At 38.0% G+C, this 23378-nt stretch overlaps 1 protein-coding gene across 7 annotated transcripts in view; it reads left to right on the plus strand.

Annotated features, from left to right (window-relative positions):
• LOC124502440 (cyclic AMP-dependent transcription factor ATF-1) overlaps positions 1 to 23378 on the plus strand; it is a 116994-nt gene that overhangs the window by 52219 nt on the left and 41397 nt on the right. For all 7 annotated transcript variants that reach the window (XM_047067103.1, XM_047067105.1, XM_047067104.1 and 4 more), the window contains 3 exons: positions 15319 to 15449; positions 19296 to 19478; positions 19564 to 19723. In XM_047067103.1, the coding sequence (XP_046923059.1) occupies positions 15319 to 15449; positions 19296 to 19478; positions 19564 to 19723 (474 nt within the window). The remainder of the gene's footprint in view (positions 1 to 15318; positions 15450 to 19295; positions 19479 to 19563; positions 19724 to 23378) is intronic.

Below are 23378 nucleotides of genomic sequence, written 5' to 3' on the forward strand. Positions count from 1 at the left end.
GGGAAGAGAGAGAGAGACACACACACAGAATCTGAAGCCGGCTTCAGGCTCTGCACCGTCAACATAGAGCCCAGTGCAGGGCTTGAACTCACAAACTGCAAGATCATGATGTGGGCTGAAGTCGCACACCTAACTGAGCCACCCAGGCGCCCATGGGCTGTGCTCTTAAATAAGTTTTTGCACTGTAAAGCAATCATACAAGAGTAGATGCTCAATAATTACTTATTGAACAAAACTAGAAGGTAGGAGGAAAGGGAGACAGAAAAGGATAAAGGAAAGAGTGCGAGCAGGGAAGAGAAGAGAGAGAATCCCAAGCAGGCTTCATGCTGTCAGCGCAGAGCCCAACGCAGACCTTTAACCCACAAACTGTGAGATCATGACCTGAGATCATGACCCGAGCTGAAATCAGAAGTCAGATGCTCAGCCAAGTGAGTCGCCCAGGTGCCCCTAGATTAATTATTAAATAAATTAATAACTTGTAGATTAACTTATTAAATAAATAACTGGAAAACACCAAAGATAACAGTAAGATCTTAAAATCTTCTAACGAAAAAAGGTAAATTACCTTGAAAAGAATGACCATTAGGCTAATAGGTTTTTGAAGGTAATATTAGAAGACAATGGACTATAAAATCTTTAACAAGAGAAAGTAACTATTGCTCTGGAATTTTATACCCGATGGAACAATCACTCCAAAATAATGGTGAAATAAAATTCATTTCAAACTGATTTAAGAATTTACTAAAGGTTACACCTCAGGAAGAAGAAAAATGAGTCCAAGTGGAAGGAATGTGACTATAAGAAAGAATGGTGAACTAAGACATTCATTGATTTTTTATTTTTTAGAACCTTTGATTTTTAGAACAGTAATGATTAATTTGTGTAGTTTAAAAACAAAATGCAAAGAATTATAGCAGACAGAAATATGTGAGATAAGGAATGGCTTATTAGATCCCTGTATTGATTACTTATATTGTTATTGATTAGACGACCTTAGATTATTGGAGGCAGTCACCAAAAGAATGCAAATAAAAGTTTAATTTCCAGGGTGCCTGGGTGGCTCAGTTAAGCATCCGACTTCTGCTCAGGTCATAATCTCCCGGTTCATGAGAGCCTGGAGCCTGCTTCGGATTCTGTGTCTCCCTCTCTCTCTGCCCCTCCCTCACTCGCACTCTCTCAAAAATGAATAAATGTTAAAAAAAAAATTTTTTTTTTAAAGTTTAAGTTCCGAACAAGGGGGCTCTACCAGCACAAAAGTTCCTGGATAAAGTACTTGTTAATGTATTGTGCATTTATAGGAAATAATATAAGTACCATATTCCCCCAATAATCATAAAAACCATATATATACTGTTAAACAAAATTTAAGTGAGTAAATTTGAAGGTCTAATTGACTATTAAAGGACACCATCCCCTCTGAGAAGTTGTACAAAATGGAAGATTTGCATATAGGAAAGAAGGAGGGGCAAAAAAGTTATTGGTAAAAGAATTTTTCCAGGCAAGGTTATCTTTCCCTTAGGCCTAAGTGCCAGGAGGTCTTATCATTGCAGATTCTCATCGTCCTTTGGTGGGATGGAGAAAGCCCATGTGACAAATTACCTCATTGGTGCTGATCTGAAACTTTCTGACTAGTTAAGACTACATTTTTGGGGGAAGGTTGAAACTGCAATTAGATTAAGTACTAACCCCCCCCAGTTTGGGGACTCAACCTAAGTGATGCCATTTAGGGCTGTGGTTTTCTCTTTAACAGTTCCTTCCTTTTAATCAGACGTTCAGCTTAGAGATGTGATCAAATTTTAAGGCATTAGTGCCACTCTCAGTTACCATTCAAAAGTTCTCGCAGTTTTTGTTGTTCCTTTTGTGTGATCTCAGACGTGCTTAATGTCTGTGATATTCACAGGTCACAGCTTCAGGTTCATATTCTCTTCGTGTTTCAGTCTTAGATCATTTGTTTGGTGGTTAGTGGCTATGAACATGCATTTAAAGCTTTTGAGAGAATACAACGCACACAGATTATTATGATTCCTATAAGAATAAATCTCAATATTTGAAGTGCATTCTAGAGCCTTGGTCTCCAAGGCCTAAGCCAGTCAAAATCAAGTAAGTCAAAGAAAGAACCTCGTGGAAGGAGTCAACTTTTTAAAGCCAAATGTCTTGTTCTGTGATCTTTTGTAATTTTAACTTTTCAAAAGTGTTAATTAATCCTGGTACAGCAGTAGGTGGTGTTGGCCACAGCACAGACAACTCCTTCTCAGCTAACAGATGAATCAAGACAGTCTGTTATCAAGGACCACTTTGGCTAGAGGATCTAAGGATCCTAGCAGATAATGCAGTAAAAGTATGATCCATCGTCTTGGATAGAAACAGTCTACCTTGTTGTAAGCTACTTCTCTCTCTTGTCAATTTGATTTAGAGATCTCCAGCGTCTGTGCAAGACCAGATGGAGCCTTCTTTAGCCGTGTGGTGTTTACCCAGGGCTTAATACCTTTTAGTTTTGCCGCAGTGTCAGTAGTCAGGAGCACTTGGTAAGGTACTTTCTAACAGGACTTGAGAGCTGGGTGTTTGTTTCTGGGTTTTTTTTATGACCTTTCCAAAATACCAGTCACCAGGCTCCAGACTGTGACCAACAGGATCCTTTGATACCGTCTGGGAAAGCTTCTTTAACCTGTTGATGATAGGCTTTAGAATAAGACATTAAAGACTTCTAGTAACTGGTTATACTAGCATGAGACAAACAACAAGGAATCAGCAGAAAGTTGTACACCGGTAGACAGTGAGTGGTCTGCCTGTGACTGTCTCCTATGGAATGTATTGCAAATAGTGAGCAGAGCCAGTGGCAGCACTTTAGGCCAACACCTTGCCGAATTCAGCAAGCTTAGAGATGTTGAGAACTTCATTAGTTCTCTCCACCTTGCCTGATGATTAAGGGTGATGGGGCAGTGATAATTCCGAGATATTTGTAAGGCCTTTATCAAGGCTTGAATGATTTGCCCAGTGAAATGCGTGCCTCAGTGGAAAGTACAGCCCAAATATGGGAAACACGTTTTCTAAGGGTTTTGTTTGTTTGTTTTCCCCTGCTGCAATACTAATGCCCTCACACTGGCAAACTTTAGTCTATCCAGAAAACATACATACACTAACAAGAAAATATTAATAGCCCATACGAGGTGGCAAATGAATGAAGTCCAGCTGCAGGTGTTCAGAGGGAGGAGGTTTGAGGCCTCTGGGAACAAAAAGTATTTCCAGGATTATGGATTTGACAGGTTAGACATTGATGGTAAGTTCTTTTTGCAGTCTTCTAGAAGTCTCCACACCAATGTTTATTTATAATTGGAGTCCTCTTATACCATGGTGGGTGAAGAAATGTTAAAACCAAAAAATGAGATTTGCCAGAAAGTGAGAAAGAACCTAGAGGCCCGTCTTGGAGCAGGCTTTTGCCATGTTGTAAGGACATCATGACAGCAGAAGTCTGGCATTTAGGGGCCATTTTTGCAGAAGCAAAATCAACTTACCCACACATGGCCACAGTCTTAAAAATACAATATAAAGAAGGCTTAGAATTACTTATGTAAACTACATGGGAAGCGTTGTCAAATATCAAATAAGCGTAACAAATCCTTTGGGATATTCCAAATCAAAAAGACTTTAGAACTTAATTTTGGGTGTGGCTGGCTCCATAGGTAGAGCATGTGACTCGATCCCAGGGTCATAATTTTGAGCCCCATGTTGGATATAGAGATTCCTTAAAAATAAAACCTTAAAAAAATAGAACTAAATTTTGGGGCACTCATCAAAAATATCAAATATAGGTTCTAAGGCACTTGCCTAAACAGGATCACAGATCATTCTGAAACTTAAAGGAGTTTTCACAATATTACCAAAATCAGACCAAAGTCCAAGAGAACTTTGGTTTTTCCCTCTATTAAAACAACAAATTCTAATTTTACACCAACTTACTTTTGATTTTAAAACTCATTTTTAGGGGCGCCCGGGTGGCTCAGTCGGTTAAGCGTCCGACTTCAGCTCAGGTCATGATCTCATCTGTGAGTTTGAACCCCGCATCGGGCTCTGTGCTGACAGCTCAGAGCCTGGAGGCTGCTCCAGATTCTGTGTCTCTGTCTCTCTCTATCTCAAAAATAAATAAAAACATTAAAAAATTTTTTAAACTCATTTTTTAAAATAAAATTATTTTAATCTTAACCAGCTGGATCACACATGATATAGTTGCTTTTCAGAGATTCCTCTGCCACAAACCTACTACAACAGTTTTTTCTACATTCTGATTTGTCCTATGTTTTTCTTCTTTAGACAACCATCCTCATTTTAGAACAAAAAGATATATATATTTCTCATGCCCTTTTTTAACACATCTTTCCTGGCACATGGAGATGTTTTATTCTTACTAGCTTTAATTACATATAGCAATTAGACTTCTTAACCCTTAGAAACCTTAATTTCTACTGCAAATTAAAGCGTTCTTAAGATTTGCAAATCAAAATTTCCAAAAACATGTCCTTTAAAATTGTCCAATATAGCATTAACATATCTAAATATCTTTTAGATTCTCCGTGATAAATGTTATTAATGTTGCAGTATTTTATCTAATTTGGTGATGAGTTTAGTGTTAGTTAAATCATTTAATCTATCTCAGTAAAACTAAGGTTTTAGATTCTGCCACCCCCAAATTGGAGAAAACGGTTTAAGTAGACATAATATCACTGAAAAGTTCATTGATAAACTTTTATCTTGCATACATACATTTGTCTCTAATAATTATGTGTAGATTATGTACAAATACTTCATTCAACATTTAACAAAGTCAGCCATTATCCTAAGCTATTATTTTTTTGTTGACAGAGTAAGAGATAACATGAACTTATGTAGAATAAAAGTTTTCTATTTAATGTCGATAACTCTAAAGCCATGTCTGTTTTAATTAAACCCTCAATCTTAAACTAGATTTCATGTCAAATATTTTTTCAGATATATGAATTTGAAAAAAATTTTGTTAGTTTCTTTCTGAGAGTTTCAGAATGCCCAGTCCTTACAAATGCTTGCCTTTAAACCAACTAAATGGAGCTCTTTTACAAATTAAGCAATACCAAATAACTACAACACCTCTGTATAGACACATGTGAACATACAGACTGTAGAGACCTTATAGCTTTGGTTTTAAAATTATTACCATGAAATGGGTGCAAAAAATAACTAGTTATAAAAGTTGGATCTGAGTTTGGGTTCTTTTTTTTGTTTTTTGGTAGATGGAATAAGTTAAGGTTATCTGTTTGAATGGCTAAAGCTTTTTCGAATATTTGTGGAGAAGACACTTCAGATTTGGATTTGACCTTGGCAAGGCAAATTCTTTTTTTTAAGTTTCTATTTATTTTTTTAAGTACTCTCTATACCACATGAGGCTCCACTCACGACCATGAGATCAAGAATAACATGCTTTTCCGACTGAGCCAGCCAGGCGCCCCTTGGCAAGTCAGGTTCTAAACTGCCTTCCCCCCTTTTGTTTTTTCCTTGATAAAAATTACCTCCATTGAATTTGCATTTTATTTTATTTTTTCTAAATTTATTTTGAGAGAGAGAGAATCCCAAGCAGGCTCCGCACCAGCAGCACTGAACCCAGTGCAGGGGCTCAGACCCACAAATCATGAGATCATGACCTGAGCCAAAACCAAGAGTTGGACACCCAACCAACTGAGCCACTCAGGCACCCCTAAATTTGCATTTTAAAGAGATGGACTAGATAAGAGTTCCTAGAGAAGACCAGATAGAATATTGAACGTTTATACTTTTTTTTTTTTTTAAAGTAATCTCTATACCCCACATAGGGCTTGAACTCACAACACCCAGATCAAAACTTGCATGCTTTACCGACTGAGCCAGTCAGGTGCCCTGAACATTTTACATTTCTTTTTTGTTTATTTATTTTGAGAGAGAATCTCAAGCAGGCTCTGTGCTGTCAGTGCAGAATCCTACGCGGGGTTTGATCTGAAACATGAGGCCATGATTGGAGCCGAAATCAAGAGCCACCCAGGCACCCCAATTATAAGCCTTTTGAGATAAATAGGGGAGGTTTGGACATTGGTGATCTTTGAATTGTTCTTAGAACCATACCTCTTGTCCTATAAATACTAGATTCTTAAAACAAGGACAGCTCTTTTAAATTCCTCAAAGAATTGGGTTGTTGACAAAAGGATACCAAAGTACTGACACCCATCCCCCTAGGAGAATGTTTTCTTTCTCTCTGGGTACATTTAGCTTAGGGGAGAAGGCTTTTAAGAAAAACTATCAGGTTTATGGGGCGTCTGGGTGGCTCAGTCGGTTGAGCGGTTGAGCGTCCAACTTCGGCTCAGGTCATGACCTCACAGCCCCGAGTTGGGCTCCGAGCTGACAGCTCAGAGCCTGGAGCCTGCTTTGGATTCTGTGTCTCCTTCTCACTCTGCCCCTCCCCCGTTCATGCTCTGTCTGTCAAAAATAAATAAACATTTAAAAAAATCTTTTTTTTTTTTTAAAGAAAAACTATCAGGCTCTCAATATCAGCATCCAGTTTGGTCAAATTTCTGATTATAGAGTTATTAAGTCCTTTCAAATATCTTGTTAGGTTTCAGCAGGACAAACAGTAAATATTTCTGGCAACCTTATGGACCCAAGATGCCTCCTCAAAGAGGGAGTGAAAGGTGCTATCTTAAGAATATCTAGAGGTGGGGTGCCTAGGTGCCTCAGTTGGTTAAGCATCTGACTCTATCTCAGCTCAGGTCTTGATCTCAGGGTTGTGGATTCAGGCCTGCGTTGGGCTCCTCACTGGGCATGAAGCCTACTTTAAAAACAGAAGAAGAAGATCTGGAGTTACTCCCAAACACAGCCAAAGAAAGAAGAGACGGCCTCCTGTCCCAGGCAGGCAGAAAGCCAAGCCATGTTCTTAGGAGGTAACAAGAAGCAAAAAGAAAATAGTTATTTCCAGGAGAGAAAGGATCATTATCCACTGGGTTTGGATTTGGAAAGGAAGGGACAACATGAATTTTCATTTCCCTTCTCTCAACTTGGCCCAGGAGATCATCTATTTATAAAAACTCTTGAGGGTCCTCCCTAGTTTAAGAAATTCTTTAACTACAGCCCTTGGTTCAGCCTTAGAGTAAGGAATGAGAGATACCTGTAGAGGATCACCAGTAGCCCCAAGTGGTCTTCTTTCAAAAGGTCATTGTCTTTTCAGAGTGGAAAGGCAGTTCAGACAGAAGCTCTCTAGGATGAGTACTCAAAGGACAGAAGAGAGTGGCAGGAATTACATCAGTCTTCTGTGTAGTCTTGTTTTAGATAATTTTTCTGTTTTTCATTAGCTGTTTGCCATGAGTCTTTTAATGAAAGTATTTTGGGATTTTGAAATCTTTTGGAGGCCTCTTCTTGCCAATTAAAACAGGTAATCAGCCCTTGCTTTCAAGTGTACTTCTTAAATGAATGATCTTGTCTAATTCAGCATTCCTCATAACAGCCATCGTAATTCCATGTTGTTTTGGTAAAAAAAAAAAAAAAATTTTTTTTGCTAGGTTATCTAACTTTTGGGACTATAGTTCTTAAACATAAAATAAGCAGGTTTGCCAGAAGGTGGCACACTAACTCTAGATCTAAAGGATCTCTTGTTTTAACTAGGCCTTTGGGTTTCTCAGAGCCAAACTAATCCCTAAGAGGGACTTGCTTTGGGGTTGGAATTTATGGGTTGTTTTACAGTGTGCTTCACTGCACGGAAGTTTTCTGGAGATCAGTGGGTGACCTAGTGTCAATCTAACCTGTTCATTGACTAGCTTCTACTATGTTGAAAGTCTTTGAGTTAGGTGGTAAGTGCTGTAACAGCTCTTAAGTGATTTGACCTGGACCCACCAATTTTTGTGGCTTTTTGGTTTCTGAAATCCCCACTAGCAATTACCTTTATTTACATAAAACAAGACAAACATGTGCCCCTCAGCACACCACCAGTAACCAAAACATGTCACTGCGGAGTGGTTAAGAGAAGTCTTTGTGCACTACCAGCAATTCCCAGTGTGAGCTAAACCAGCAGACTCTCATTCAGGGAGAATGTGGACTGGAAATGAATAAGACTAAACCAGCATACTCCAGTAAATGGGGACTGGAGACTGGAACTAGGAAAGGATTCCAAGGTGGAAGTGTGGTCTGAACCAAGGGCTAAGGGCTGGTGCTTCCTTAGAACCTCCTATTAGTCTAGCCTGATCCATTAATACTTTATTGGAAAGTCAGATCTGCAGCTTGAATGCAAAAAGAGCAGAGCTAAAACTGAGAGGGACTTACCAATGGCCCTTGGAAGCAGGGGGAAAGATGGTGAACTCTGAAGGGTTTGCAGGGCTCGTGCCTGTGTTTTTCATTGTCCCCAGATACTGCCAGAAGTTCGTTTCTGATCCTGAAGCCACCATATCTGTTAAACAGAATTCAGCCACGTAAATTTGAAGGTCTAAGTGGCTTTATTAAATAATTCCTGAATTGGGCAGATCCTATCTAGCAAGTAGAGGGGAGCCAAGGAGCTATACAGAACGGAAGTTTTTGTTTTTTTAATGTTTATTGATTTTTGAGAGAGACAGAGACAGAATGCGAGTGGGTTAGGGGCAGAGAGAGGGAGACACAGAATCCGAAGCAGGCTCCAGGCTCCGAGCTGTCAGCACAGAGCCCGACGCGGGGCTCAAACTCACAAGCTGTGAGATCATGACCCGAGCTGAAGTCGGACACTCAACCAACTGAGCCACTCAGGCACCCCCAAAACAGAAGGTTTTTAAAGGAAGGAGGGTGGGGCAAGAAAGTTTTAGCAAAAGAACAGGATTGTTCCAGCAGGGTATCTTTCTCTTAGTGGGAAGAGCAGTGGTTCTTTTGATGCAGATGACCTTGTCCTCCTCTGGGAGAAGGAGAGGGCCTGTGTGGCCCTCACTGGTACTGATCTGAAAAGCTCTGACTGACTAGTAAAGACTACATTTCTGGAAGAGGTTTATAGATTAGGTATTAAGCTCTGGGTTGGGGATTTGGCCTAAGTGATGCCATTTTGGGCCTGTGGTTTTCTTTTTGACAATACAAATACATGAGCTGAAACCAGAGTGAGAAGCAGAAGCAAGCCTGAAAACCAAAGTGCACACATTGCTTTAGGTCTACTGCAGGAAAGGACTCTGAACCTGAGAGTTTTGTATTAAGCTGGGATTCCTGCAGGAGGCTAGAACATCTGAAAGGAAGCTTCCCCCAAAGTAAGCTTTCTGCATTATACCAAATTAGGATCAACCAAATATGAATTCAGAGTGAAAAATCATCAAACATACAAGGAAATAAACCATGATAAGTGAGAATCCATACAAACAATATATAATCAACTCAGAAATGCAGGAAAAGTATTTGATAAAATTCAGCACCCATTTATAAATTTTTAGCAAATAAATAATAAAAATGGGCTTCCCTAGCATATATAGACCTAAGGAATTGAATGAACTACACATACGACATGCAGTGGCTCAAGTCCCAGACTGAACAGTAATTACCTGGTGCACATATGGACCAGATCTGAGTAACACTGCAAAAGCTTTGAAAACTGAAATGACATTGGAACCACAGTCCACTGAATGCTGGTCAAAATCAATGGCCTGGACACAACTAGGTTGATAGCCTGCTAAAACAAGAATATCAAAATTTCTCCATAGGATTTAAACAAGATCCCAGAGTCTGGTATCATAATATTGAAAATGTCCCATGTCCCAAATTACTTGGCATACAAAGAACCCAGAAGAATCTTAACTTGGCATGGGAAGACTGTCAGCAGATGCCATCTCCTAGATGACACAGATGTTGGAGTTATGGGACAAAAACTTAAAGGAGCTATTAAAATGTCCTAACAAGTGTGAATTCTCTTGAAATGAATAGAAAGTTAAGAACTCCTAGCAAAAAGTAGAAGCTATAAAGAGAACTAAATAGAAATTTTAGAACTGAGAAATACAGTAACAGAAATAAAACCTCACTGGATGGGTTGAATAGGAAAATAAAGATGAGATAGCTTCAAGGATAGTTCATTGGAGATTATCCAGTCTGAACTAAAGATTAGAAAAATACACTAATTTCCAGAGACTTGTGAGACAATACCAAAAGTTTTAGTATTTGTGTCATTTGAGTCATAGGAGAGGAAGAAGTATGTTGCAGAAAAAAAATATTTAAAGAAATAATAGCTGGAATGTTTCCAAATTTGGTGAAACCCACAGATTCAAAAAGCTCAGCAAACACTAAGCCATAGATAAACACAAACCCCTCCCCAGACAAGTCATAATCAAACTGATGAAGACTAAAGACAAAAATCTTGTGCACAGAGAAAAATGACATTACTTTAAAGGGAACAGTGTAAATCACTATAGATTTCTGATCAAAAACGAGGCTAGAAGGAAATGAAATACATTCTTTTAAAATTTTTTAAGTTGGTTTATTTTGAGAGAGAGAGCACATGTGTGCATGCACAATTAGGGGAAGAACAGAGAGAGAGCAGAGAGAGAGGGAGAGAGGGAATCCCAAGCAGGCTCTGCACTGAAGCACAAAATTTTAAAGTGCTGAAAGAAAAGAATTGTCAATCCAGAATTTTTTATCTAGTGAAAATATCCCTCAGAAATGGGAGGTGAAATAAATATTTTCAGATGAAGGAAAACTAAGAGCAGTCATTGACAGCATACCTGCTCTAAAGTAACTGCTAAGAGGGGCGCCTGCGTGGCTCAGTCGGTAAAGTGTCTGACTTTGGCTCAGGTCATGATCTCACGGCTTGTGAGTTCGAGCCCCACGTTGGGCTCTGGGCTGACAGCTCAGAGCCTGGAGCCTGCTTCAGATTCTGTGTCCCTCTCTCACTCTGCACCTCCCCTGCTTGTGCTCGCTCGCTCTCCCTCGTGCTCTCAAGAATAAAAAAAAAGAAAGTAACTGCTAAGAAAGCTCTTAAGGTAGAAATCTGGAAGGTTAAGAATGAAGAAACAGCAACAGCAAGATCTGGGCAAGTATAATAAACTATTCTCCAGTTGAATTCTTTAAAATATGTTTGGTTGACAAGAAAACATGGCATTGTCTGATGGGGCTTTTAATGTATGTAGATGTAATGCAGATGTAATGCGTAAGACAACTATAACATAAGGGGGGAGATAAAGAGACTCATTCTGGAGGTAAGGTTTCTAAGGTTCACTTGACATGGTAAAACAGTGATTCTAAGTAGATGAGGTCTATTAGCACTGCTTAGAGCAATTACTAAATTATATGAAGAGATTTTGTCAAACATGATAAATTAAAGTGGAGTTCTGAAAACTCTTCAGATCCAAAAGAATACAGAAGACTTTTTATTTATTTATTTTTTTAAGTAAGCTCTATTCTCAGTATGGGGCTTGAACTCATGACTCTGAGGATCAAGAGTTGCGTGCTCTGGGGCACCTGGGTGGCTCAGTTGGTTAAGTATCTGACTTCAGCTCAGGTCATGATCTCACAGTTCATGGATTCAAGCCCGCATCGGGCTTTGTGCTGACAGCTCAGAGCCTGGAGCCTGGAGCCTGCTTCAGATTCTGTGTCTCCCTTTCTCTCTGCCCTCCCCTGCTTGCATTCTGTCTCTGTCTCTCAATAAATAAACGTTTAAAAAAATTTTTTTTGCATGCTCTATCTACCAATTGAGCCAGCAAGGCACCCCCAGAAGACTTTAAAAAAAATTTTTTTTAAACATTTATTCATTTTTGAGAGATGGAGAGAGAGCACGAGTAGGGGAGGGGCAGAGAAAGAGGGAGACACAGAATCAGAAGCAGGCTCCAGGCTCTGAGCTGTCAGCACAGAGCCCGACATGGGGCTCGGAACTCATGAACCATGAGATCATGACCTGAGCCTAAGTCAGACGCCTAACCGATTGAGCCACCCAGGCACCCCCAGAAGACTTTTTTAAAAACAGAAAGCAGGGATCCTGGGATGGCTCAGTTGGTTAAGCATCTGACTGTGGCTCAGGTCATGATCTCACGATTCGTGAGTTTGAGCCTTGCATCAGGCTGTCTGCTGTCAGCGCAGTGTGTGCTTCAGATTCTTGGTTTGCCCCCCTCTTCTGCTCACTTCTTTCTCTCTCTCAAAAATGAATTTAAAAAAACATAAAAAAAAAAAAGCAAATAATTGGTAGGTCAAATGATAGCAATAATTAATATTTAGAAGACATGGCTTCAATTCATTGAGATTATAAAACTATAAGCCAGTATTACTCATGAATATAAACACAGCAAAATAAGAGCTTTAGCAAACTAAATCCAATGACACATAAAAGGTGTTACACATGATGAAAAAGTAGGATTCATACCAGGAACGCAAAATTGGCTTAACATCTGAAAATCAATCAACGTAATACATCATATTTATAGAATAAGAACAAAAAAAGTATGATCATCTCAACGGACACAAGAAAAAGCATTTAACAAGTCCATTTGATAACATGCTCATCAAACAAATAGAAGGGAGGTTTTCAGGGGCGCCTGGGTGTTTGACTCTTGATTTCAGCTCAGGTCACGATCTCACAGTTAGTGGGATAGAGCCCCGCATCAGGTTCCGTGCTGAGCATAGAGCCTGCTTGGGATTTTCTCTTTTCCTCTCTGACCCTCACTTGCTCATGCGCACATGCACTCAAATAAATAAAGAGGGGGGTGCTCTTCAGCCTAATAAAGTACATCTATAAAAGCCCATAGCTAAGCATATTTAGTGATGTAAGAGTGAATGTTCTCTCCCTAAGATCATGAACACAACAAGGCTGTGGATGTCTGCTCTCACGACTTCTACCTAACATTGTATTCAGGCATTTAGGCAAGAAAATGAAATAAAAGGCATTCAGATTGGAAAGGAAACAATTTGTAGACGACATGATCTCATATACAGAAAATCTTAAAGTACCCACTAAAATAAAGTAACGAGTTCAGCAAGGTAGCAGGAAACCTTACCATCTATTGATTCTTTGGCACATAGGTGTCTTAATTTCTGTACTTTAAAAAAAATTTTTTTAATGTTTACTTTTGAGAGAGTGGGGGAGGGACAGAGAGAGAGAGACAGAATCCAAAGCAGGCTCCAGTCTCTGAGCTGTCAGCACAGAGCCCAACGCAGGGCTCGAACCCACGAGCCATGAGGTCATGACCTGAGTCGAAGTTGGATGCTTAACTGACTGAGCCACCCAGGTGCCCCTTCTGTACTTTTCTTTATAGTCCAAATGTTCCATAACTTAAAAGTGAAAAAGAACTGGGCACAGCATTCCGCAGTCTCATGCTAGGCTGGCTGCATAAGACCACACAGACATCTTGTTAAAGGGATTCTGGAGCTCTGTCCTGACCTACTCACTCAGCTGTTCAGGGTATCAGATGGGAATGTGGATTCAGTAAACCTCTCCAGGCAATTCTGATACAAGCAGGTTTAGGAACCAGTGTGACCATTCTCCAAATGCCTAACATGGAGTCCTATAGGACTGCCCCTCCCTTAGTCTCGATGTGGAACATCTGTTGATACAGTCTACAATTTTATTAGCTTTTGGTGGGAAGATTGTCCAGAGTAAGGAGACAGTCTTTTTCAGTGTGGAAAACATTTTTCAGTGTGTTATAGAAGAAGAGCTGAAGGAACTAAAGTTATCTGGCCTCAAATAAAGAACTGTAGCAATTGTCAAATGTTACAAAGTAGGGCATGGATATAGAATTTTGGTTAAGCTTAAATTTCTTTAGCTTCACTGGGTGGAACCAGCTTTTGGTCTAAATAAGTAAGGGCTTAATAATTGAATGGTTTGCTATTTTGAAGTTGTAGATGACTTATTCCCGGAAATAGAGGCTGTTAGGAATGCTAGGGCATTCCTGCATAGGCTGGAAGGTTGGCATAAATAACATAAAAGATCCTTTTCAATGATAAGGTTTTTTTCCCCCCTTTGTGACTATTTTTGTTTTTTGGTTTTTTTTACAATGAACATAGAAATATTAAGATTTCCTTTTTTTCTTTTTCTTCTAGAAAGAAATAATGCTTAATTGTCCCTCTGCCCCCAGTTGTGTTTTGGAAGTTCTTTCTTTTCAGCAAAGGAATCTTTTTCTATCTCCATATTCCTGTCATAAGTCCCATTTTACCAAGTCTGAGGGATACCTGTGGGATTATATTTACTTCCTGTTAAACAATTTTATTGAGGCGCCTGGCTGGCTCAGTCGGTGGAGCATGCAACTCTTGATCTTGGTGTTGTGAGTTCGAGCCTCACTTTGGGCGTAGAGATTACCTAAAAATATTAAAACCATAAATAAACAGTTTTACTTATCACTATAAGTAATATAGTAGTATTTTTATTATAGTAGTATTCTTATTTCTTATTGTAGTATTTTATAGTAGTATTCTTTATAGTAGTATTCTTATTTCTTATTGGTTTCTTAATAGTAGTAGTATTCTTTTATAGTAGTATTCTTATTTCTTATTGGTTTCTTAAAACTGTGGGCTTCTCACTATAGAGTTGAAGGGTGGAAAGATAAATTTGGTCTTTTTATTTATTTTTAATGTTTGTTTATTTTTAATTTTTTTTTATGTTTATTCATTTTTTTGAGAGACAGACTGAGAGTACAAGCAGGGGAGGGGCAGAGAGAGAAGGAGACACAGAGTCCGAAGCAGGTCTCAGGCTCTGAGCTGTCAGCATAGAGCCTGATGCGGGGCTTGAACTCATGAACTGTGAGATCATGACCTAAGCCGAAGTCGGCCGCTTAACCGACTGAGCCATCCAGGCGCCCCAGTGTTTGTTTATTTTTGAGAAAGAAAGCAAGCATGAGTGGGTGAGGGGCAGAGATAGGACACAGAATCCAAAGCAAGCTCCAGGCTCTGAGCTGTCAGTGCAAGGCCGACACGGGGCTCAAATTCATGAACCTTGAGATCATGACCTGAGCCAAAGTTGGACACTCAACCAACTGAGCCACCCAGGTGCCCCAGATTGGGTCTTTTTAAATAAAGGTCACTATTTAGAAAATGAATACTGTTCTTGTTAATTAATAAAATACCTTACAACGGAATCATCTCTCTTGTAGGGGAAAGAGACATTTCATACCTCTGTAAGGGCCTTGTACCTGTGTATTTGTTCATTGTCTCTTTTCCAGGAGCCATAAACTTTAAAGCATAACTCGCCTGCAGTACATCATTACAGTAGTCTGTGCTGAACTGAGTGGCTCCTTGACAAAACAGTTAAAATGTCTAGTAGATTATTGTACTTCTAACCTGAGATTGAAAAAGGTTTGGCGGTTTGTTTTTATAAAGCTGTCCTCATTACCAGCATTAATTGAGTTTTATTTTTCACAGAAAAATTTTGAAAGATCTATCCTCCGAAGATACACGGGGCAGAAAAGGAGACGGAGAAAACCCTGGAGTTTCTGCTGTCACTTCTATGTCTGTTCCAACTCCCATCTATCAAACTAGCAGTGGACAGTACAGTACGTATAGGAATACGTTTTTCCATGATGGATACACAAACGCTAAAGAAGTGGTGTATAGAAAGATTGTCATGCTTTAATAGTGAGGATAATTAGTTGAGGGTTAGCATTTTGAGCCCAAAATAATGCAGAATACCTTTTCAGCCTTATCTCATTTACTCCTTACAGCAACTTTGTGAGGTAGACAGTTATCAATTTATGAGGAAACTGAGCCTTAGAGAGGTTAGACAATGTCCCTAAAGTTACCACACAGCTTGTAAGTGATGCTTACTTTGGAGTTTTGACAGATGCATGGAGTTGTCTAACCACCACAGTCAAGATATAATTTCATCACCCCATGGAATTCTTTGTGCTGTCCATTTGTAGAGGATTTTTCCTCCCATTCCTAACTCCTGTTCAAGTCTAATTGACTCTTGCCACAAAATCTGTGTCCCGTCCCCTCACGTCTCACACCTCCAATCACCACCATTACCCTGGCTTATATTCCTATCTGAATTACTGCAGTGCACATCCACTTGGTCATTTTGCTTCCATTCTTGCTCTCGTTTTCCATACTGCAGCCAAAGCAGTTTATTTAAACTGTCCATTAGATCACACCACTTTTGCTCCAGTGACTCTCCATCACCCCTAGAATAAGTCCTATAAGGCTAAGTTCCATTCAAGATCTGGCCTCACTTACCAAACTCCAATCTCATCTGCCACTGGCTAGCATTCTAGCAACATTGACTTTCTTGGAATTTCTCCAACATGAAACTTGTTTCTGCCTCAGGATATTTGGGCTTGTCACCCCACTGCCTGGCACATTCTTCTCCCAGAGTCTCATGTGGATGGCTTTTACATCCTTACTTCTGCTCAAGTGTCACTTCTCAAAGAGACCACTCTTCATTAAAATGTGCTCTCCTTAGTTAGCTTTCTTACATTTTTCATAGCATTTATATGTAATTATTAAAAAGTACATATTTAATTATAGATTATACATAATTATAGATCAGTTTATTTATGATCTGTTCCCAAAGATAAGTTCCCTGAGAGAAAGAACTTTGTCTTGTTCACAGCTGTATTCTTGGCCTGGAGGCCCTGGCGCATAGTAAGCTTTCAGTAAATTTGTCATGAATAAGTTATTTAAAGAATATGTAAAAAACACCTCAGTGAGGACACATAAGAAACTGAGAACAGTGGTTGCAAGGAAGGAGACCTGGGAACAAAGATCAGAGGCAGTTGAGAAGTTCACTTTCATTTTAAACAAAACTGATTTTTCTTTCCATACACATCCATTACTGTTTTCAAAAATCTTTTTCTTTCTTTGTTTTAAATTTTTTTAATGTTTTTATTTATTTTTGAGAGAGAGAGAGACAGAGCACAAGCAGGGGAGGGGCAGAAAGAGAGGGAGACACAGAATCTGAGGCAGACTCCAGGCTCCAAGCTGTCGGCACAGAGCCCGATGTAGGGCTTGAACCCACGAACCATGAGGTCATGACCACAGCTGAAGGTGGACACTTAACTGACACCCCAAAATAAATACAATTCAAACTGGTGTTTAAGACAGCATGATCCAATAGAACTTCCTTGCTGAAAATGTTTTATATTTGCATTGTCTAGTATAGTAGCCACTAAGCCATGTGTGACTGTTGAGCACTTGAAATGTGGCTCGTGAGACTGAGGAACTGAATTTCTTATATTGCTTTCAGTTAATTAATAGTCCTGTGTGACTAATGGCTACCGTATCAGTGTAGATTTAGAGTAGATTCAACCAGATAAATATACATGTTAAAAATAGGAAGATAGGTTATAAAAATGAAAACAATTCTGTATTATTACATATGTTTAACATCAAAAGATGTATCTCTCGGGGTGCTTGGGTGGGTCAGTCAATAAGCGTCTGACTTCAGCTCAGGTCATGATCTTGCAGTACGTGAGTTTTAGCTCCGCATTGGGCTCTGTGCTGACAGCTCAGAGCCTGGAGCCTGCTTGGGATTCTGCCTCCCTCTCTCACTCTGCCCCTCCTCTGCTCATGTTCCGTCTCTGTCTCTCTCAAGAATAAATAAACATTAAAAAAAAAAAAAAAAGAATTGTACTTATTTCAATTATAACATATGAAATATCTCCCTAAGTTTCTATGTAGTTTTCATAATTCCTAATTTTAATTGTTTTAGAATAAGCCATATTAATATGTCATAATTTTTAACGTGCTGATATGCTACTTTTCTTAAAGAATTTTTTAGGGGTGCCTGAGTGCTCACGCTCTGTCTCTCTCTCAAAAATAAATAATAAACATTTTAAAAAATGTATACATATGTGTGTATGGATACACATTTTGATGTGTGTTAATGTATCAGTCTGTATGAACATAGGAAATGATTAGGAAGAGGATGTACATCGAAAATGGTTACCCCAGAATAAGGGTGTGGGGTGGCCAGTAGAATAAATTGGGATAGAGAATAGGACTTTTTATTTTACTTATATATTTACATTTATATATATGTATATATATATAACATGTGTTGGAGAGAAGGCGATTGAAAACAATTGCTAATATAAGTTTAAAACAAATGTCTGCATCTAAAAAATCTTAAACTGTCATTACTTCTAAAGTCATATAAATTAAAGTATGTAGAATATTTGTTGTGTGGTAGTGGATGAGAGATAATTATATACTCCTGAAAAAAAATATTTTCAATTAAAACATACATTCAGATAAGTGTGTTTTGGCTTCCTGGTACCCAGAGTATAAAAGGAGAAAAAAAGTTGCATAATTATAATCTGATAAGAGGGCACAGAGATGAGGCATTAGATTCTGAGGGGGATTTATTACGTGGGATTGCATAATGGTAAAATGTTTTCCATTTGGTCATATCTTATGGGTGTTTCATGTAAGGTTTGAGAGGAAAGCATTAACATAAGTATAATTCATTGAGGGGCACCTGGGTGGCCCAGTTGGTTAAGCATCTGGCTCAGGTCATGATCTCACAGTTTGTGAGATCGAGCCCCGCGTTGGGCTTCTGCTCTGCGCTGACAGCCTGCATGGGATTCTCTCTCTCCCTCTGCCCCTCCCCTGCTCACTCACTCTCAAAATAAACAAGCATTATATATATATATATGTATATATATATATATATATATATATATATATATGTATATATATATATATCTCATTGAAAAATGCTGTGGGGCACATAGTAATGTGACCTCTTTCTCATGACAACCTTATTGGTGATTTTCACTAGGAAGTAACTTGAATAGATTACATTTTTAAAATATCACTTAAGTAAATAACATTTAGTACAATTTAATAGTGGTTACCCCTAGACAGCAGAGCTCAGAAACGAAGTATGAAGATATATATGTTTTCATTATGTAACCTTTTATCCTCTTAAAAATTTTCCCATAGGCATAGGCCCGTTTAATCTATTCAAAAATATTTTTAAGCTTATCATCTTTTTAATGCTTCTTTTGAATAAAAATACACAGTGTGTTAATGTTTCCTTCTACTGATTTTTCCTTTAAAAGTTAGCCATTGGTACCCTCGCCTAATGTTCCAGAACTGCTGTGACAGCATTAGCAATTAGCATGCAGTGCTCCATTGAGCCCATAATGTGTTTTGACTAATCTACAGTTTGAGACTAAATTTAAGATTAGTGCACCTGAACTATAAAATTTTATAAAGAAATGCCATTTTATTTATTTTATTTCTTTTACATATAGTTCACCCAAAGTAGTTAACAGTTACCAAGTGGAACTGCATTCAGACCTGTTTTAATAAGTAGTGGCTGGGTTTTTTTTCACCAATCCTTTGCAATTAGTGTATTGTACAGCCTTACAATAGCTATGTTCTCTCTTTGGTTAAAGTTGCCATTGCCCCAAATGGAGCCTTACAACTGGCCAGCCCAGGCACAGATGGAGTACAGGGACTTCAAACATTAACCATGACAAATTCAGGCAGTACTCAGCAAGGGACAACAATTCTCCAATATGCACAGACCTCTGATGGACAGCAAATACTTGTGCCCAGCAACCAGGTGGTTGTACAAAGTAAGTATGTTTAAGTGTCTGTGGAAAACATCCCAATGTACTTTCAAAGACACTTAGGAATTAACTCACTCTTCTGACCACACAGCTGCATCAGGAGATATGCAGACGTATCAGATCCGTACCACACCTTCAGCTACTTCGCTGCCACAGACTGTGGTGATGACATCTCCTGTGACTCTTACATCTCAGACATCTAAGACAGATGACCCCCAACTGAAGAGAGAAATAAGGTTGATGAAAAACAGGTAGGTGGTAAAATTATGCTGCCAGAATGGGTAACGTTTCTGTAAATCTCAAAACGTAACCAGGTGTTAACTGGAATTGTGAGTTAAAAATGAGAGCGTTTGGGGTGCCTGGCTAGCTCAGTTGGTGGAGCACAACTTTATCTTGGGCTTGTGAGTTTGAGCCCCACACTGGCCGTAGATAGAGCTTACTTTAAAAAAAGAGAGCTTTATTTTACTGAGTGTTATGTTGTATCTAGTTCATTTCCAAAGGATCCCATTGCTCAATCTCTTTACTTAATATATGACCTAGAGTTCTTTCATTTTTATTTTGTCTTTTGAATAGTACTATTAAGCAGAGCTTTTCAAACAATATATTTTGTTCTTGCTGGGCTGACAAAAGTTAAATGAAAATAATAATTTGCTGCTTGCCATTGACAGAAGAGGAAAGAATTCCTAAAAAACTGATGGACACAGAAATGCTAAAAATGAATTTTACCCATGAATATATATCAGTGATTTAACCTCCAGAAACATTTACTTTCATTTTAAATGTATTTTAAACATAGTTGTATCAGCTATATGTACATCAGCCATGAAAACCACCAGTTCTTTGAGAAAAAGAATATAATGGGTACCCTTCTGTAGTGAGTTTAAGGGGAAAAAAAAGAAAGGACACTAATAAAGACTATATTAGGAATCAAAAAGGGTAGATACCCACATATAAAACAAATATTTAAAAAATTACAGGATTCTGTTTTTAACTCCTCTAAGTTAGAAAATTAGAATAAAAGGATGATTTTCTAGAGCAATAAAAATGATCATACAAGGACCAGAAGGATGCATTTAATTACTTCAAGATAAAATGTTTCTTTACTAAAAACTAAGAGCGAGCATCATTGTAATGAACTTAGTAACATGGCAGGGATTGTCCGTTGTCTTGGAGGTTCCAACAAATGCAATAAGACCAGGATCTGAAATAAGTTATGTAAATACTAGAAAAGAAGAGCCGTGTTTTTTTGTTGATGATATGGTTGTGTACCTAGGATACCCAAAAGATATGTTAAGAATTACGTGAATGAGGCTTCTCTTTCTGATAATACAACCTCGCTATGTAATATTATTAAAAGCTTGATGAAATATAAAAACCACCCTTTTAAATGATTGGATGAGCCTCCAGGGAAGTAAGAGATATCTATTGAGGTTAGGAATCAATCAGAAGCACAAGACCATGAAGTTCATAAGCACTGAAGCAACCCCTGTATAATCTGTAAATAAATTCATATCTTTGTGATTGGTATAGCTTTGGTATGCAGAGGGGACTAGGGGCAAAACCTGGGGTCTGTGCAGCCTGGGGGAACTGGATCAGAGATTGTTATTCTTCATGAAGTCAAGACCCAAGCATAGTTGACCCTTGAACAATGGAGGCGTTGGGGCGCTGACCCCCACCCCATGCCATTGAAAATCTATAATTTTTGACTCCCCAAAAACTGAGTTGACTAGAATCCTTACTGATAACATAAACAGCCAATTAACACATATTTTTTATGTTATATGTAGTTATATATACTGTATTCTTACAACAAAGTAAGCTAGAGAAAAAATACTAAGAAAATCATAAGAGAAAATACATTTATGGTACCATATTAAAAAAAAATCTGCATATAAGTAGACTCACACAGTTCAGACCCGTGTTGTTCAAGAGTCAGCTGAAATTTAAAAATGGTCTGGGTCCATAGTTCCCCAACTTTTTGGAAGAAAGCAGTCTTAACACAGCCTTTAACAAATTCCCATACATTGAGTTCTAACAAATACAAGTTGAAAAATCACAGACTGTCCAAGGAATTAGGCCTCCATCATCATATGTGCCAAGCCTTTATGTTATTTTCACAAAAATCTTTGAGGTGTATATAATATTACTTCCAGTTTTTCTGAGATGAGGAAACTGAGGCTTAGGTTAATTTCTTTGCCCAAGGTTAAACTACTCAGTAAGTGGTAGAGGTAGGATTTAAACACACGGGTCCAGGTTTCAGAGTCCAAAGACTTAGATATTCGATAATACTGCACTACCTTTCAGGAGCAAGAGTCATCAGAAAGAGCACACAACAGAACAACTTTTGTAAAGCCTTCAGTTATCTGTCTACTAGATTTAAAGAAAAAAAAGGGTGTCCTTGAAAATCATCAAAGATCAAGAGACTATAAAAATGATAAAAATTGGAAAAGAAAAAATAAAATCGCTCTCCGTAGCAAATATTCATCTGCTTAGAATATCCAGGAGATCATGTACAAAGTATTAGAAAGCTTGAAAAATAACCAGCATTGTACTGGAAACCTTTAACCATTTAGTAGTAAAACAAGAACAGAGGGTATTATGAGGATTTAAATGAAAGGAAATCCTTACCTACTATTTTTTATATAATTGCCTATTTTTTAAAATGGACTTACAGAAAAATTATTAGAAGTAATGAATTTATAACATTGCTAAATATAACACCAGTATTCAAAAATCATATTTCTTTACATCAGTAATGGTTTGGTAAATAATTATTTAAAAGACACCATTTATGTTATCAACAAAATATCAGAGAAGAAATCTAACAACAAAAGATCTCCAGGACAGTTATGAAAAATATTGTACAATGTCTTTGAAAGACCTTAAGGAAGATCTAAATAAAATGGAGAAATAAATACTATGTCCATAGATATGGAAACTCAGTATTATAAAGATGACTATTTTTCCCCCAATTGATCCATAGATTCAATGCAGTTCCAATCAAAACCTAAACAGGTTGTTTGAAGAACTTGACAAGTTGATACTAAAATTTATAGAAGAGTAAAGGGCCAAGAACAGCCAAAATATTCCAGACAAGAATAAGGTGAGGAGATATCAAGTTTTATTTAAAGCTGTGGTAATTGAAATAATGTGATAGTGGCATTGAGGAAAAAAAAAAAAATTGACCAATGAAATAGCTCAGAAACTGATCCATGGACACAGGACAGATTATTGGGGAAAGGAGGGACTCTTCAATAAATGGTATTAGGATAATTATTGATAAATGAAAAAATACTGGATTTCTTCCTCACACCATACACAAAATCATTGCAGAGAGATTAAAGACACAAATGTGAAAGATGAAATTTTGAAACTTTTAAGTGAAAATATATAATCTTATGGTTTCAGGATTAGGGAAAGATAACTTAAAACAATGCACACCCCTCCCACAAACATTAACACAAAAGATTAATGAATCTTCATTAAAATTAATAATTTCTGTTCATCTATAGAGTGAAAATACAAGCTCCAACCCTATAGAAGATACTTGAAACATATCTAACAACAACAAAAAGATTTGTTAGAAAAAACCAAAAATACTTCTAAGTTATTAAGTACAACCTAATGGAAGAAAAATTGGCAAAATCTATGAATAGGCATGTCTCAGAAAACACAAGTGGTTAATCGTATGAAAGATTATTCACCCTTATCAATCAGTAATCAAAGAAATGCAAATTAGTACCACACATTTAGTTACCATTTATCCCCACCCAATTGGCAAAAATCTTCAAAGTCTAACCAGGAAGTGGCAAGGATTTGAAACAGTGAAACTCAGAGACTGCCTATGGCAGTGAAAGTTGGTACAGTTACTTTGGATTAATTGGCCTTATCTTGTACAATTGACCT

Source organism: Lynx rufus, unplaced genomic scaffold, assembly GCF_022079265.1.
Source record: "Lynx rufus isolate CCGP_SWC_20201006 ecotype Redwood Valley unplaced genomic scaffold, mLynRuf1.p SCAF_7, whole genome shotgun sequence".
NCBI lineage: Eukaryota > Metazoa > Chordata > Mammalia > Carnivora > Felidae > Lynx > Lynx rufus.